This window comes from Salvia miltiorrhiza, chromosome 4 (assembly GCF_028751815.1).
Source record: "Salvia miltiorrhiza cultivar Shanhuang (shh) chromosome 4, IMPLAD_Smil_shh, whole genome shotgun sequence".
In the NCBI taxonomy this organism is placed as follows: Eukaryota; Viridiplantae; Streptophyta; class Magnoliopsida; order Lamiales; family Lamiaceae; genus Salvia; species Salvia miltiorrhiza.
In genome coordinates, this window is record NC_080390.1 from 49,173,870 (window position 1) to 49,185,732 (window position 11,863).

At 35.4% G+C, this 11,863-nt stretch overlaps 3 protein-coding genes across 4 annotated transcripts; 1 reads left to right on the top strand and 2 right to left on the bottom strand.

Annotated features, from left to right (window-relative positions):
• Window positions 1-1,504: 1,504 nt before the first annotated feature.
• Window positions 1,505-2,674, top strand: LOC131020139 (putative germin-like protein 2-1). The gene is made up of 2 exons (XM_057948825.1): window positions 1,505-1,820; window positions 1,929-2,674. Exons 1-2 carry the CDS (start codon window positions 1,697-1,699, stop codon window positions 2,492-2,494), a joined length of 690 nt encoding a protein of 229 aa, XP_057804808.1. The 5' UTR covers window positions 1,505-1,696; the 3' UTR covers window positions 2,495-2,674.
• A 262-nt stretch (window positions 2,675-2,936) lies between these two features.
• LOC131020141 (purple acid phosphatase 3-like) lies at window positions 2,937-5,476 on the bottom strand. Its single transcript, XM_057948827.1, has 7 exons — window positions 4,499-5,476; window positions 4,161-4,317; window positions 3,968-4,075; window positions 3,756-3,883; window positions 3,552-3,680; window positions 3,396-3,463; window positions 2,937-3,320 (listed from the first exon to the last, which is right to left on the bottom strand). The coding sequence occupies exons 1-7, from the start codon at window positions 4,697-4,699 to the stop codon at window positions 3,098-3,100; spliced, it is 1,014 nt and encodes a 337-aa protein (XP_057804810.1). The 5' UTR covers window positions 4,700-5,476; the 3' UTR covers window positions 2,937-3,097.
• Window positions 5,477-5,589: 113 nt separating this feature from the next.
• LOC131020140 (protein TRIGALACTOSYLDIACYLGLYCEROL 2, chloroplastic-like) lies at window positions 5,590-7,968 on the bottom strand. Of its 2 annotated transcripts, XR_009100616.1 has the most exons (6): window positions 7,441-7,968; window positions 7,031-7,360; window positions 6,623-6,738; window positions 6,189-6,279; window positions 5,928-6,087; window positions 5,590-5,823 (listed from the first exon to the last, which is right to left on the bottom strand). XR_009100616.1 is itself a non-coding variant. In XM_057948826.1 (5 exons), the coding sequence occupies exons 1-5, from the start codon at window positions 7,966-7,968 to the stop codon at window positions 5,995-5,997; spliced, it is 1,158 nt and encodes a 385-aa protein (XP_057804809.1). In that variant the 3' UTR covers window positions 5,590-5,994. The 2 variants fall into 2 exon arrangements, 1 of the variants encoding a protein (XP_057804809.1); XM_057948826.1 differs by having other exon boundaries at window positions 5,590-6,087.
• Between the last annotated feature and the right edge of the window lie 3,895 nt (window positions 7,969-11,863).

The following is an 11,863-nucleotide window of genomic DNA, read 5'->3' on the forward strand; positions in this document are numbered from 1 at the left end:
TATCTCTCGTACAATTGCATAGAAAGAAATTGAAATTATTACTAAAATAATATATTTATGTATTTATTTAATATTAAATGTGAAATTACTAAAATACCCTTAATATTTTTGAAATTTCCAATGGGGCCCAGTGCCCCCCTGCCCCCCTCTGGCTACGTCAATGGCTACATCTATGCTTTTTTTCAGAAAATCATCTGTTATTCTATAAAAATAAATTAATTTTCATTATTATGCTTTTTTTAGAGGCTTGACTGAGTTATGAGCTGGGTTATGAAGATATTAAGCTAAATATATGCAATATATATAGGATAAATATTTGGGCCTGTGATGGTGCAGCCCCTGAATAGATCCGTCCCTGATATGATCTTATTAATCTCACACTAGTTTCTTTTATTAGTTTCGCTGACCAAGGTACATACATCAAGTAGATCAGATCTCTACTTACTATTCTTTATGAAATAAATATGTATTGCAAATATAAAAATTTATCTGGATGTTTAAATTGAAAAGAAGCACATTTTGTAGCTGTTTGAATTCAGCAAGAATGAATCTCGATTACATTGGCAAGTAAAGGTTACTAAGTCTAAAGCACGATATATTACGCAATTTGGTTGGTTAAAAAATCAAGCCAAAGTTGTTGAATTGTCACTTTGACTGTATAGAAAATGGTACGACGATGTCAAAATTTGATGGGTTTTTGTTGGCTGATTGATATGAATAAATTAACATTTGCAACCCCGTGCATTGCACGGACACGTTTATATAAGCTAAATATTGAAAAAAAATCACAATAATAAAATTGATATTACAAAAAGGCAAAAAAAAAGTTACAAATGAAAATGAAATAAAAATAATAAGAGTAAAAATAAAAAAATAATTTTTTTCAAAAAAAGATTTGCGCAACGTCTCAAAATTGCTGAAAAGTTCTCTATATATGAGCAGATTGGACTAGTTTGATAACATGCTGAATTTTGGTAATCTTGTCATGTGATTTAATATATCTACAGAATAAAGTGTGCACTTACTAGTGTATAAGGAGATTTTGAATTTGAATATCACTTAAGTGTGAGTTGCAGTTCCATTTTATTTGTATCATTTAACTACATATTGTTAATTTGAATTAATTGACAAGCCTTTATAAATTAATAATCAACATCTAAGATACATATATATGTGATATGTATCCCGTATCTCAAAAAAATAACTTAATTAATAAACACATATATAGAGAAGATGGAGAGAAAAGTTATAATCAAAATATGTGCCCCTTCTCGATAATTATCTAAAAATATATTTTAGCTGCAACCACATAATTGCTCGTGTTGACTACTAGGCCATTAGAAGAAGAAGCAGGTGGTTTTAATTTGTAGGTTGTCCATGTTTATTCTTTGTATTAGTTGACTGAAGATTGAAAGAGTCTACATATAATTAATGAGATACTATTAAAAAATATGAAATAACTTGGACGTCGCTCATGTATTAGGTATATGAACAAAAAAGAAGAAGTACATGGAGTAGTTACAAGTTAAATGTTAAAACGAGTATTGACGGTTTCGACCCAGAAAATTTCAAATTGAAGATTGCTAGTTAGTTTTTGAGTCCTATAAAAACAAGTACTTGTCATGCTAAGTTTTCCATCACAGATAAAAGAAAAGAAATATAAGTAGGAGTGAAATATATATATCAGATAAGTAAAATGAAGATGGAGTTTGGTTTGTGCACCATTTTTCTTGTTTTGTCGTGGGCTTTGGTTGCATATGCATCAGATCCAAGCCAGCTTCAGGATTTCTGCGTTGCTGTTCCTGATGCCCAATCTGCTGGTAATTATTCAATTAAATATATATGATCCACACTACAATAGTCTCGAATTATTATACTCAATTTTGATTAAAACGCTTGTTACTGACTGAGCAAATGTTTGCATGCAGTTTTTGTGAACGGAAAGTTCTGCAAGAACCCGAACATGGTAGTTGCGGATGATTTCCTTTTCAAGGGTCTAAACAAGGCTGGAAACACTTCAAACGCGGTTGGATCGTTCGTGACTCCGGTGAACGTTAACCAGCTTGCAGGGCTCAACACTCTGGGTGTTTCCATGGCTCGCCTCGACTTCGCCCCTTACGGGATAAACCCACCCCACACCCACCCGCGTGCTACCGAAGCCTTCCTGTTGGTGGAAGGCACTCTCTATGTCGGCTTCGTCACTTCAAATCCCGCCGATCCTAACCAGAGGAACAAGCTCTTTACCAAGTACTTGAACCCTGGAGATGTCTTCGTCTTCCCGCAAGGTCTCATCCACTTTCAGTTCAACGTCGGGAAAACCAAGGCTGTTGCATTTGCTAGCTTTGGAAGCCAGAATCCGGGTACCATAACCATTGCCAACGCGGTGTTTGGTTCTGACCCTAAGATCAACCCTGATGTGTTGGCCAGAGCATTCCAGGTTGAGAAGAACATCATCGATTACCTGCAGGCCCAATTCTGGTCTAACTACAACTAAACATTCTCTACCTATTTTATCTATAGACACATTATATTTGTGTCTTATTAATTCAATAAATTCAGTCTTACACTTATTAAAACTGCTGTACTTCGGAAAACTTTGTATTTCCAAATTATATCTCATGTGATGATTCAATAATAAACTTGTGAACCTAGCTAGTGTTTGCCGTTTGATGTATTCTCTGGTTTTTTTCGGATCCCCACAATTATATGTCTCATCTTATAATTAGTCTCTCAACCTGGGACAGATATATATATCATAGTCTGTGTGTTTCAAGTTTTTTATCAGATAAATATTAAAAGATTAATCTTTTAATTTGTCTCATTTCAATGTTTGTGTTTTTTTTTGGGGGGAGGGGGGGTTTCAATGAATTTTCATGAATTTGTCTCCGGTGGCTGGTGGAAATTCTTGCGATACAAAAATTGTATCGCATTAATTATTTATATATAAAAATAAATAGGTTCAAACTTTCGACATGACGCTGATGTAAGATCAAAGAAGTTGGTTACCCAAAGAAAACAACAATGTTGCATGTCAACACAAAACACATTACAATACAGCATGTATATATTTTACAGCAGCTGAAATCTGTTTGAACGCTTAGGTAAATAGCTTCTTTTTGTTTCCCTTTTGGAGTTTGAGACGATGAAGAGGTCTCCCAGAAACGTCGTAAAATGCTATCTTGGCATTATCCCGAGCAACCTCTACAGACAAGAAGCCTTGGCCATCATGGTAGAAGTGCATGCTCTCATTGTGCATTCCATAATGGATTATATTCTTCCAAGCCTTTGAACCACCCCCACTTGTTAGGAACTGCATTGAGCTGCATTCATGTATGTCAAAAAACACAAATTTCTACATGTATTTGCCAAAATAGAAGTTTCTAGAACATATATACCCGCGCCCATTGCTAAGGTGCTGCAAGCAGTGGTCATGCCCATTGATGTACATATCCACCTTCTGAGCCTATAACAGGTTTCAATATATAGTTTCATTGAATCCTGAAATCTTTCAACATGTTATGTGTGTGTGTGTGTTTTGTTAAAGAAAGTACCTCAAGAACTGGGAGAAAGTGATCTAGCATTTCTTGAGTGTCACCATGATATCCAATGCTTCTTATTGTGTGGTGTCCAACCACTATTTTCCAACGTGCCTTGGAATTTTCCAGTGACAAATTCAGATTCTAAAATTAACACATCCAAGTATAAGTTTATCTCTCAAGCAAAAAACAATCAAGAATACATTATGTTGCACGCACTTTTAAGGTGGAAGAGAGATATCTCTCTCTTGGAAACACATTTCTCCAATCAAACTCCTGCTTCTTAGGATTGTCGAAGTACTTCTGTACAAACGGAGTCGTATCAACAAAGAAGATATCCGCGGCTCCTAGCAAGAGCGATACACAAACGAGTGAGTTAGTGCTTGTAACTAAGGCCAAGATTTTGAACCAGAGAGAAGCAGCAGCACTACCTGCTTCAACTATGAAATTTCTCTTACAGTTCCATCTTCTGTCAAGTTTTTTAAGTGCTGGACTTAACTGAGCCTCGACGTTCCCCTGATAATCGTGGTTCCCCAACACTGTCCTTTGATGCAAGGATAATATGTGACAGGAGTGAAGCAATAGGCCTTAATATTGCAGATCAAGATATGATGAGATTTTCACCTGAGTACCATGGCTTTCTAAGGCTTTTGGCAGTGTAGATATTTGTAAATGATGTTTGAAATGCTCGATCATCTACGCCCTTCAATCCTTTAGTGTAGAAGTTATCACCGGTGGAGATCACAAAATCGATTCCCAGTTTCTTTCCAACATATCCCATCTGCATAAATGCATAGCAATTTAATTGCAGTTTGCTACAACTAGGAAACTGAATCAAAATAAATTTACTTTATTTTCAGATTGTGTAACATATCATCATCTGGTTGAAGCTCAGAGTGAGAGTGGTAAAACAAAAGTATATGGAACTTTAGAGTGCACATTAAAGTAGGAAAACAATAGACCTGAGTAGCAACTCTAGATTGGTTGAAATTCCCATCTCTTCCCCAATCTCCCACAGCCAAAAATGCGATAGAATGGTCGTCTCTCTTGCTCAGATGCTGGATTCTGGAAAGTTCTACAGCTTTGCTTGGAAGTTTCAGAGAGAAGGACGTCATCAGCAATAGTGGCCATATCAATAAGGAGTTATAGAACAAATGAGACATAATGGGATGACTTATTCATACATTATGTAACAGGAGTGTGTGTATATATATAGGCACCAAAAGCTCATCAAAATGGATGCAGTTAAGACAAAAAGGCATAAAGATTGCAACTTTTCTATGTTGATCATAAATAGTAGGCTAACAATACAAGCAAAATGAATGAAATACTCGTGGTCGATGCAAAAATGGCATGAATTATTAATTCATTTTGAAATTAGCAAAATGAGGAAAAAAGCAATTCTAACCATCGTGTTTGTCATCAAGTTATATTTGGGATGATTGATGATCATGAAAGAAGAGATTTTACTTCATTTTACTACTCATCAATAACAGATTAACTATTAGTAATTTGATTTTCCTTATTTGAAATAATTATTTTCCAGATGAAGCAATAGGTGTTGGGATGATGATGAAGCGCAGTCTGTTGGTAAGACGCTTCCCCTCCAACCAATAGGTCGGGGGTTCGAGTCACCCTAGGAGCTAGAGTTTGAGTGGATTTTTTCCTTTCTTTGGTTGTAACAAATTTTTGAAAAAAAAAAAAGCAATAGGTGTTGGGATATACGTTTCTGCTGAGCTACGTGCATGCCCAAATTCTGTAGATAATCGAGGCCTCAAAATATATGAAAATGTTGTGTAATTTGAGATTTATGAGGTGCATATGGGCACTCATACGTGGATTACTTCACCCTTTCAAATTTTAAATCTTCCGCCCCACTTTTTACGTAACGCTATTACTTTTGCTGGTTTTCCATCGTATGGTTTCTCATTAATTTTTTCTTTAAGGTTATTTTATTCATACTCGTTTATTAGAGTTCATTTCACCCAAATAGGATTATATTTTCAATCTTAAATTTCAATTTTGATGCAAAAATTGATAGAAAAAGCTAATATGCCCAAAACGATGTTGTATTAGTTAGAGGTGAGGTAGAACAAATGAATAAGAGTTTGAGTGGTAATCATTATTTGTGTTTCTTGTAATCTAGAAATAGAGCATCTGATCTAAGAGTACAAAACAATGGCAAGGTTCACCAATTTAAAGAACAAAGCATCTTTCTTCCAATATGGGTATATATGCTGCAAGTCACATCCAAAGCAAGCATCTATGGTGAAGAACAAGGAAACATCTATCATGAAGAACACACACCAAGTCAGCTCCTTCTTCAAGCATTTACTTTTCAATGCCCAAAACAGAGTAGCACCATCATACTCGCATCCAAAAACATCTTACCTGAATTAAGCTCACCTCTGATTTCAATATATAGCACACAGACTAAATCAACAAAAAAAAAATTGCTTCATAGTAGCCGGCTGAGAGACTTAATGAGCAATTTCAAGTTCTTTCTTGTGGCTTCATCCCCAGTAAATCCCAATACATCGGAGCTTATATTCTGCACATGTTGATTGGCCGTGAAGAAAACACAATTTTTTGCAATGATGATATAAAGAGAGATGATGCACATTCTAAACTTCACATGCTAGGTGAACATACCTCAACGTTCTTCAATGTGAAAATGAGGGTATGGATAGACTTCTGAATTAGTTCTGTGTTCTCTGGAGTTAATATTGATGATTGTACCTTTCTGCATATTCCACATCATCAGCCAATTTTCAAAGAACCAATAAGCAATGCCACAAACATCATAGATAAGATACGGACAAACTAGTTGGCAAGAAACTCTTGAATTTTGAAACAAAAATCATGAGATACCTGGGTCAAATGGATTTGTGGACATAGGTGAAGTAAATGGTGCACATATCCCAATACAAAGGAGGAAAAAGTGCAATCAATTGCATTTTGAATAGAAAGCTCAAGAATTTCTATACCAAAAATAAAATCTATTGCACTATGGATGGTTTAGTATCAAGTATTGCTTAATTTGTATAACTATTCAAGTGAAAACCACACTGAAGACTACAGCCTACCTCAGATCTTCAGAAGCTCGTGTAAGGCTTTTGGTTAAATTCTCAACTTCTTTCAGCAAACCACTATCATGAACTTCAGCCAGTAAAGGCTCTACATCTTCAGCTAGAGCTTGAATCTGAGAAATCACTACATCAAAGACCGAATCTTGCATGAGAATACACTCCATGTAATTTACTATATGCAAGAGTATTCAACGGAGCACAGACTAACATTCATATAGAACAATATACTTGAGATTTAGAGCAAGACATCTTTATGAAGTGTCGAAATATTTAGTCAAAGAATTGACTAGTATCTAAATTTACATCCAAAAGTAAAATGGCACATACTATAAATTCATAACAGTGAAAAGGTCACCAAGGAAGCTGACTCAGGATAGAGCAACAGTCAAAAAACAAAAACCATACCTTTGTAAGCAAAGGTCTAGCATCTTCAACAACAGCAGCAATCCGTTCAGCCAATGAATAAGTATTCGCAACACCTATTCCTTCAACTTCACGGCCAATGCGAGTAAATATTCCAACCAACGCATCCAAACTCACTCCTTGGCGCCCCTTTATTTTTTGTCTGTCACACACAATTAGACCCTCTTTAACACAACCCGCATGAAGAGGCCCAACTGATGGCACTGGAATAGGGTCTTGAGGTGTGATATCGATGAGTGTTTCCATAAGAAGACCAGATTGATTGACTTCAACCAGCGAGTTCCGTGGTATTATAACTTTATCATCTTCAATCTGAAAAATTCAGTGATTATCAAAACACAATGAAGCCCCACAACTGGAAAACAAGTCAAAAACTTGTATCACAGCCTCACCTCAACAATAGCCTCAATATTCCTCAATGAGGGATTCACACGAATCACATTGCCAACATTTACCCCTCTAATCCTTACAGGTGTTCCAGTGGAAATGCCAGAAGCCTGATCAAACTCAATTGCAGCCAAATACTTGTTAAACTTTGATCTTAATTGAAACCCCCTCAACCAAGCCAAGCTAAAGGCCAATAGAAACGCCCCAGAAATAAGGAACAAGCCAACTCCACCCTCCCACACGCTTTTCCCACCGAAACCAAAATCACTCAAAGGTTTTAAAGTTTGCTTCCAGATTGCCCGAGGAACATCCAGAACCAGCGAGAGCAGACTCTTTGATTCAGAAGATGACGCACTACCCGCATCAGCAGATGAAGTGGCTCTGATAGTAAGAGTTGTTCTTTTTTTATGTCTAAGAGGGGTAGTCAGACATGGCAAGTAACTCAATGCACCATGCCCCGAAGTAGGTTTCACACAATGTGATCTCACAAGGGCGGGGCTTCTGGAAACGGAAAGCAAGGAATTCGTTTCCATGTTGGTTTAAACCCTAGACAGAAAACTTAAGCTTCAATGCAATAGTTGACGATTAATACTTTTCGGCAGTGAATGGATTCGGGATGCTATCCTCAATCTTTGACATTGATGGATCCCTAAAACAGTTGCCGAAATGAAGATTCACAGCTAACATCAACCAAAACGACTAAAGATTAAAGTAAAGTACCTGATGAATGCCTTCGAAGGAGGGGAGCTAATGTTCCTCTTTCTGTAAAGATAACTTATCTAAGTGAAATCTCTACAACTATAAGGCTCCTAACAATAACTTTAACAGTACACTAAAATGAAAAATTCGAGATAAGCGGAAAGCATGAACAATAAAATAACTGGAAACTCTTCCAAACTTAAAGACTGATTGTAAATTTTCAGGTAGGTTCGTGTTGTTGATCCAAAAAAAACAATATAAATGAATCATTAGGCATTGTTAGTTACATCAAATTAGGGCATATTTTTCAGAAAGCTACAGGCTTCATGGCCAACAATTTGTAAGAATTCAGATTAGGTGACATCTCCAACCATACTGCAAACTCAAAATGCAGTAAGCAATAACAATACTGCAAAATTAAACGCATTTTGCGTTTTTTATCAGGTTCTGAACAGTAAAAACGCATATATGCGTTTCTTCTATTGAAAACGCAAACATCTTTCCAAACTTTGAAATGTTACATTTAAGACCAAATTCTTTATGGATTGAAGAAATATAAAGGTTTGGTTGAAGAAATACCATTAGAAGCCAGCGTCTGGTAGAGTGAAGAAACGTAGCAGGACAGAAATAGGCAAGAAAAAAAGGAGCGGCGTTTACATTTAATTTAGGGCTTTCTGATTTCTCTAGTACTATAATTTTTTATTTTCAAACAAAATAATGAGGTTTAACCGTCTGAGGAGAATTGAAGCCTGCGCGTATTGAGTTAGCATCCTTACCATTTCGATTCGCGATGAGAAGAGAAACTCTCAGTCTCAGCCCTGTCCGTGAATAAGGTTTTATCGTCTGAGGAGAACTGAGGCATGTGCAGGGAAATGGCCGCGGCGGTGCGATGAGTTTAGGAGGAAGACTGTCAACTGGGCCGGGCCTACTCGTATTCGGCCGGCTTAATCCTGGCCCGAGCCTACTCGTATTTGAGCTTTTCTTTTAAATCCAAGCCCAAACTTCAATAATTATTTCTGTTTATTATGTTGTAATTTATCTGGTGCCTTTTATGTTAATCATATTATATAAAAATCTCTTGTAAATTCGAGAAAGAAACTAATCTTATATGAAAAAGATCATATTGTATTTTATTTTAAAACTGATTAATTTTATTTAACGTGGGCTTTTACAATATGGACTATTGATTACATTTTATTAAATCTAACTAAGATCCCAAATTTATTTATATTAATGTTTGCTAGATTTAGTTTATTTACTTATTTAATTGAACATCAGTGGGAATAATACCAATTTCGAATCTTGAATGACAGTCAACTTCGTTTGCTTTAAATTGATGTGTACATTGTAGTTTATTTTAATGTTTTTTTATTGTATAATTTTCTCTTATTTAATAAATGTTATATTTAGTGGTTTTTTATTTTATTAAGAATTCAAGTGCTCGATATAATATCTTATTTTATAATTTAGTGTTGAAAAGTTTTGTGAACTTGTGTGTAATTTGAAAAGAGTATATCTATGATTGAAAATGTATAAAAAATTAGAATGACAACGAACATATAAAATATATTTTTTTAATTTTCTATTATTCAATTTCAATTTCACTAATATCTCGTATTTTGTTGGCACGACACCATAATTTTATAAAATAGTTGAACAATATGTGACACACTTCTTTTTTTTTAAGGGGAAAAAACCTTATATTAAATCATGAAGAGCAATTTCGGAAAGTCAAGCCAGAAAGTTAGACTTCCAGAACATTACACCATCAAAAGAAGCAGCAAAATTCGCCAAACAATGAGCCGCCCTATTAACTTCTCTACGAACATGACAAAAATCTAACACAATATGCTCATTTTCTTGAGCAAAAATATCGAAAAGATAATCACAAAGCGAATCCAAACCCTTAAAATCTTCATGCACAACGTGTATTGCCAGAAGAGAATCAATAAAAACCAAAAGCGGCCCCAAGCTATTCTCCAGGCAAAAGTTGATTCCGAGCATCATAGCATGCAACTCACCCATTAAAATAGTCTTCATTCATCCCACCCGATGAGCAGCCGCAACAATAATAGTCCCTGAAGAATTCCGGACCAGGAAACCCACCCCCGTAGCATTTCCGTCTGCATGCACAGAGACGTCAATGTCCAAGTGAAACACTCTCGGTGGTGGCGGTTTCCATATCCGATCACCTTCTTGGGGCAGCCCACTATTGCGAGAAAGAATGTTCATGTTTGCCTCATGGAAGGTTCGCAAGTAGTTAGTGCAACCCTCAGCCAGCTCCAACTCGTCCTTGTAGTTGGCCTCATGCTTAACCTTACAGTTACAGAGCCAATACCACATCCACCAAAGCATAATACAGAACAACTTAAACTTTGACTTATCGGGCTGGGCGAATAGGTTTTCTTAAGTAATTGGTCTATCATCATTGTCTACCCAAGTTGGTCTGAAGCTTATCGGACTGGATGGACCGGGTTGCTTGATCCATTGGGCCAGCTTCGAATGTCAATTGGGCTTCAGCCAAGTTGACGAATTTTGCCCACTACAATTATGAAATTAATAATGATATCATTTTACAATATAATACTAGGTTGACATATATTAAAATTGTGCTGGTTTATTACAAAATTTTAATACTCTCTTCATCCACGATAAGTGTGGTCTTTAGTCATTTTAGTCCGTTCACAAAAAGTGTGGTCTTTCCATTTTAGGTCATACTCCCTCCGTCCACGAAAGAACTTCCTAGGAGGGAGTGGCACAAGTTTTAAGAAAAAAATTGTTGAATGTATATTAAAAGTGGAGAAAAGGTTGTTGAGTGTATTGAGAGTGGTGTAAAGGTATTGTAATTAGTATTGAAAGTGATGAAAAAGTGAAAAGTAAGTGGTGGGGTATAGTCAAAAAATAGATAGAAAGTTCTTTTATGGACAAAGTTCTTTCGTGGACGGATGAAGTATATGATATACCCTTATACTTTACATAATTTTTACACAATATTTACAAGAAACTAATCTCACAAATCATTTATTTATGACTTAACAAATCAATTTGGTGGGACTATTTCTTCAATTTATACATAACTTTCAATATTTTATTAAAACATGTGCCCGTCCTTCCATCCATACCATACTTATTGTGGACATGGGAAATATCAAATTTACTAATCATATATTTTTATATACTAGAGACATTGTTATATATTTAGAGGGCGTTCAATTGCTCGAAATTGAATTAAACTTCAAATTATTTTTATCACATGTGATAGTCCAAGACTCACAAGCCGTATAAGACTAATCCTATTTAATTCTAAGAATCAAACACCTCATTAAGAAATTGACCAAATGTCACGACATAAATTTGTTTATTATATAGGAGGGATATATCAGTTGTATCAATTTGATCAAACTGTGAAGGATATTAAGTATATTTATAATTTATAATTTTACCTTTTTTCCATAACAAAATTTAAATTATTTAAGGTTTCAGAATCCATCTATACAACATCTAGATTAGACATTTATAAACACAAGACACAACAAAAGTAAAACACTTATGCTTTGCTAAACGGAATTCTTCAAAAATCTTACCATAACAGACTTTAAATCCAGTATTGTAATTAATCTTTGAAAAGCGAACGTACACATAGTAAGAGAGAAAAATAGGATGTCAAAACTCAAAAATACGAAAAATTTGGCGAAACTCCACTTACAATCAATTAAATGATCCGAATAT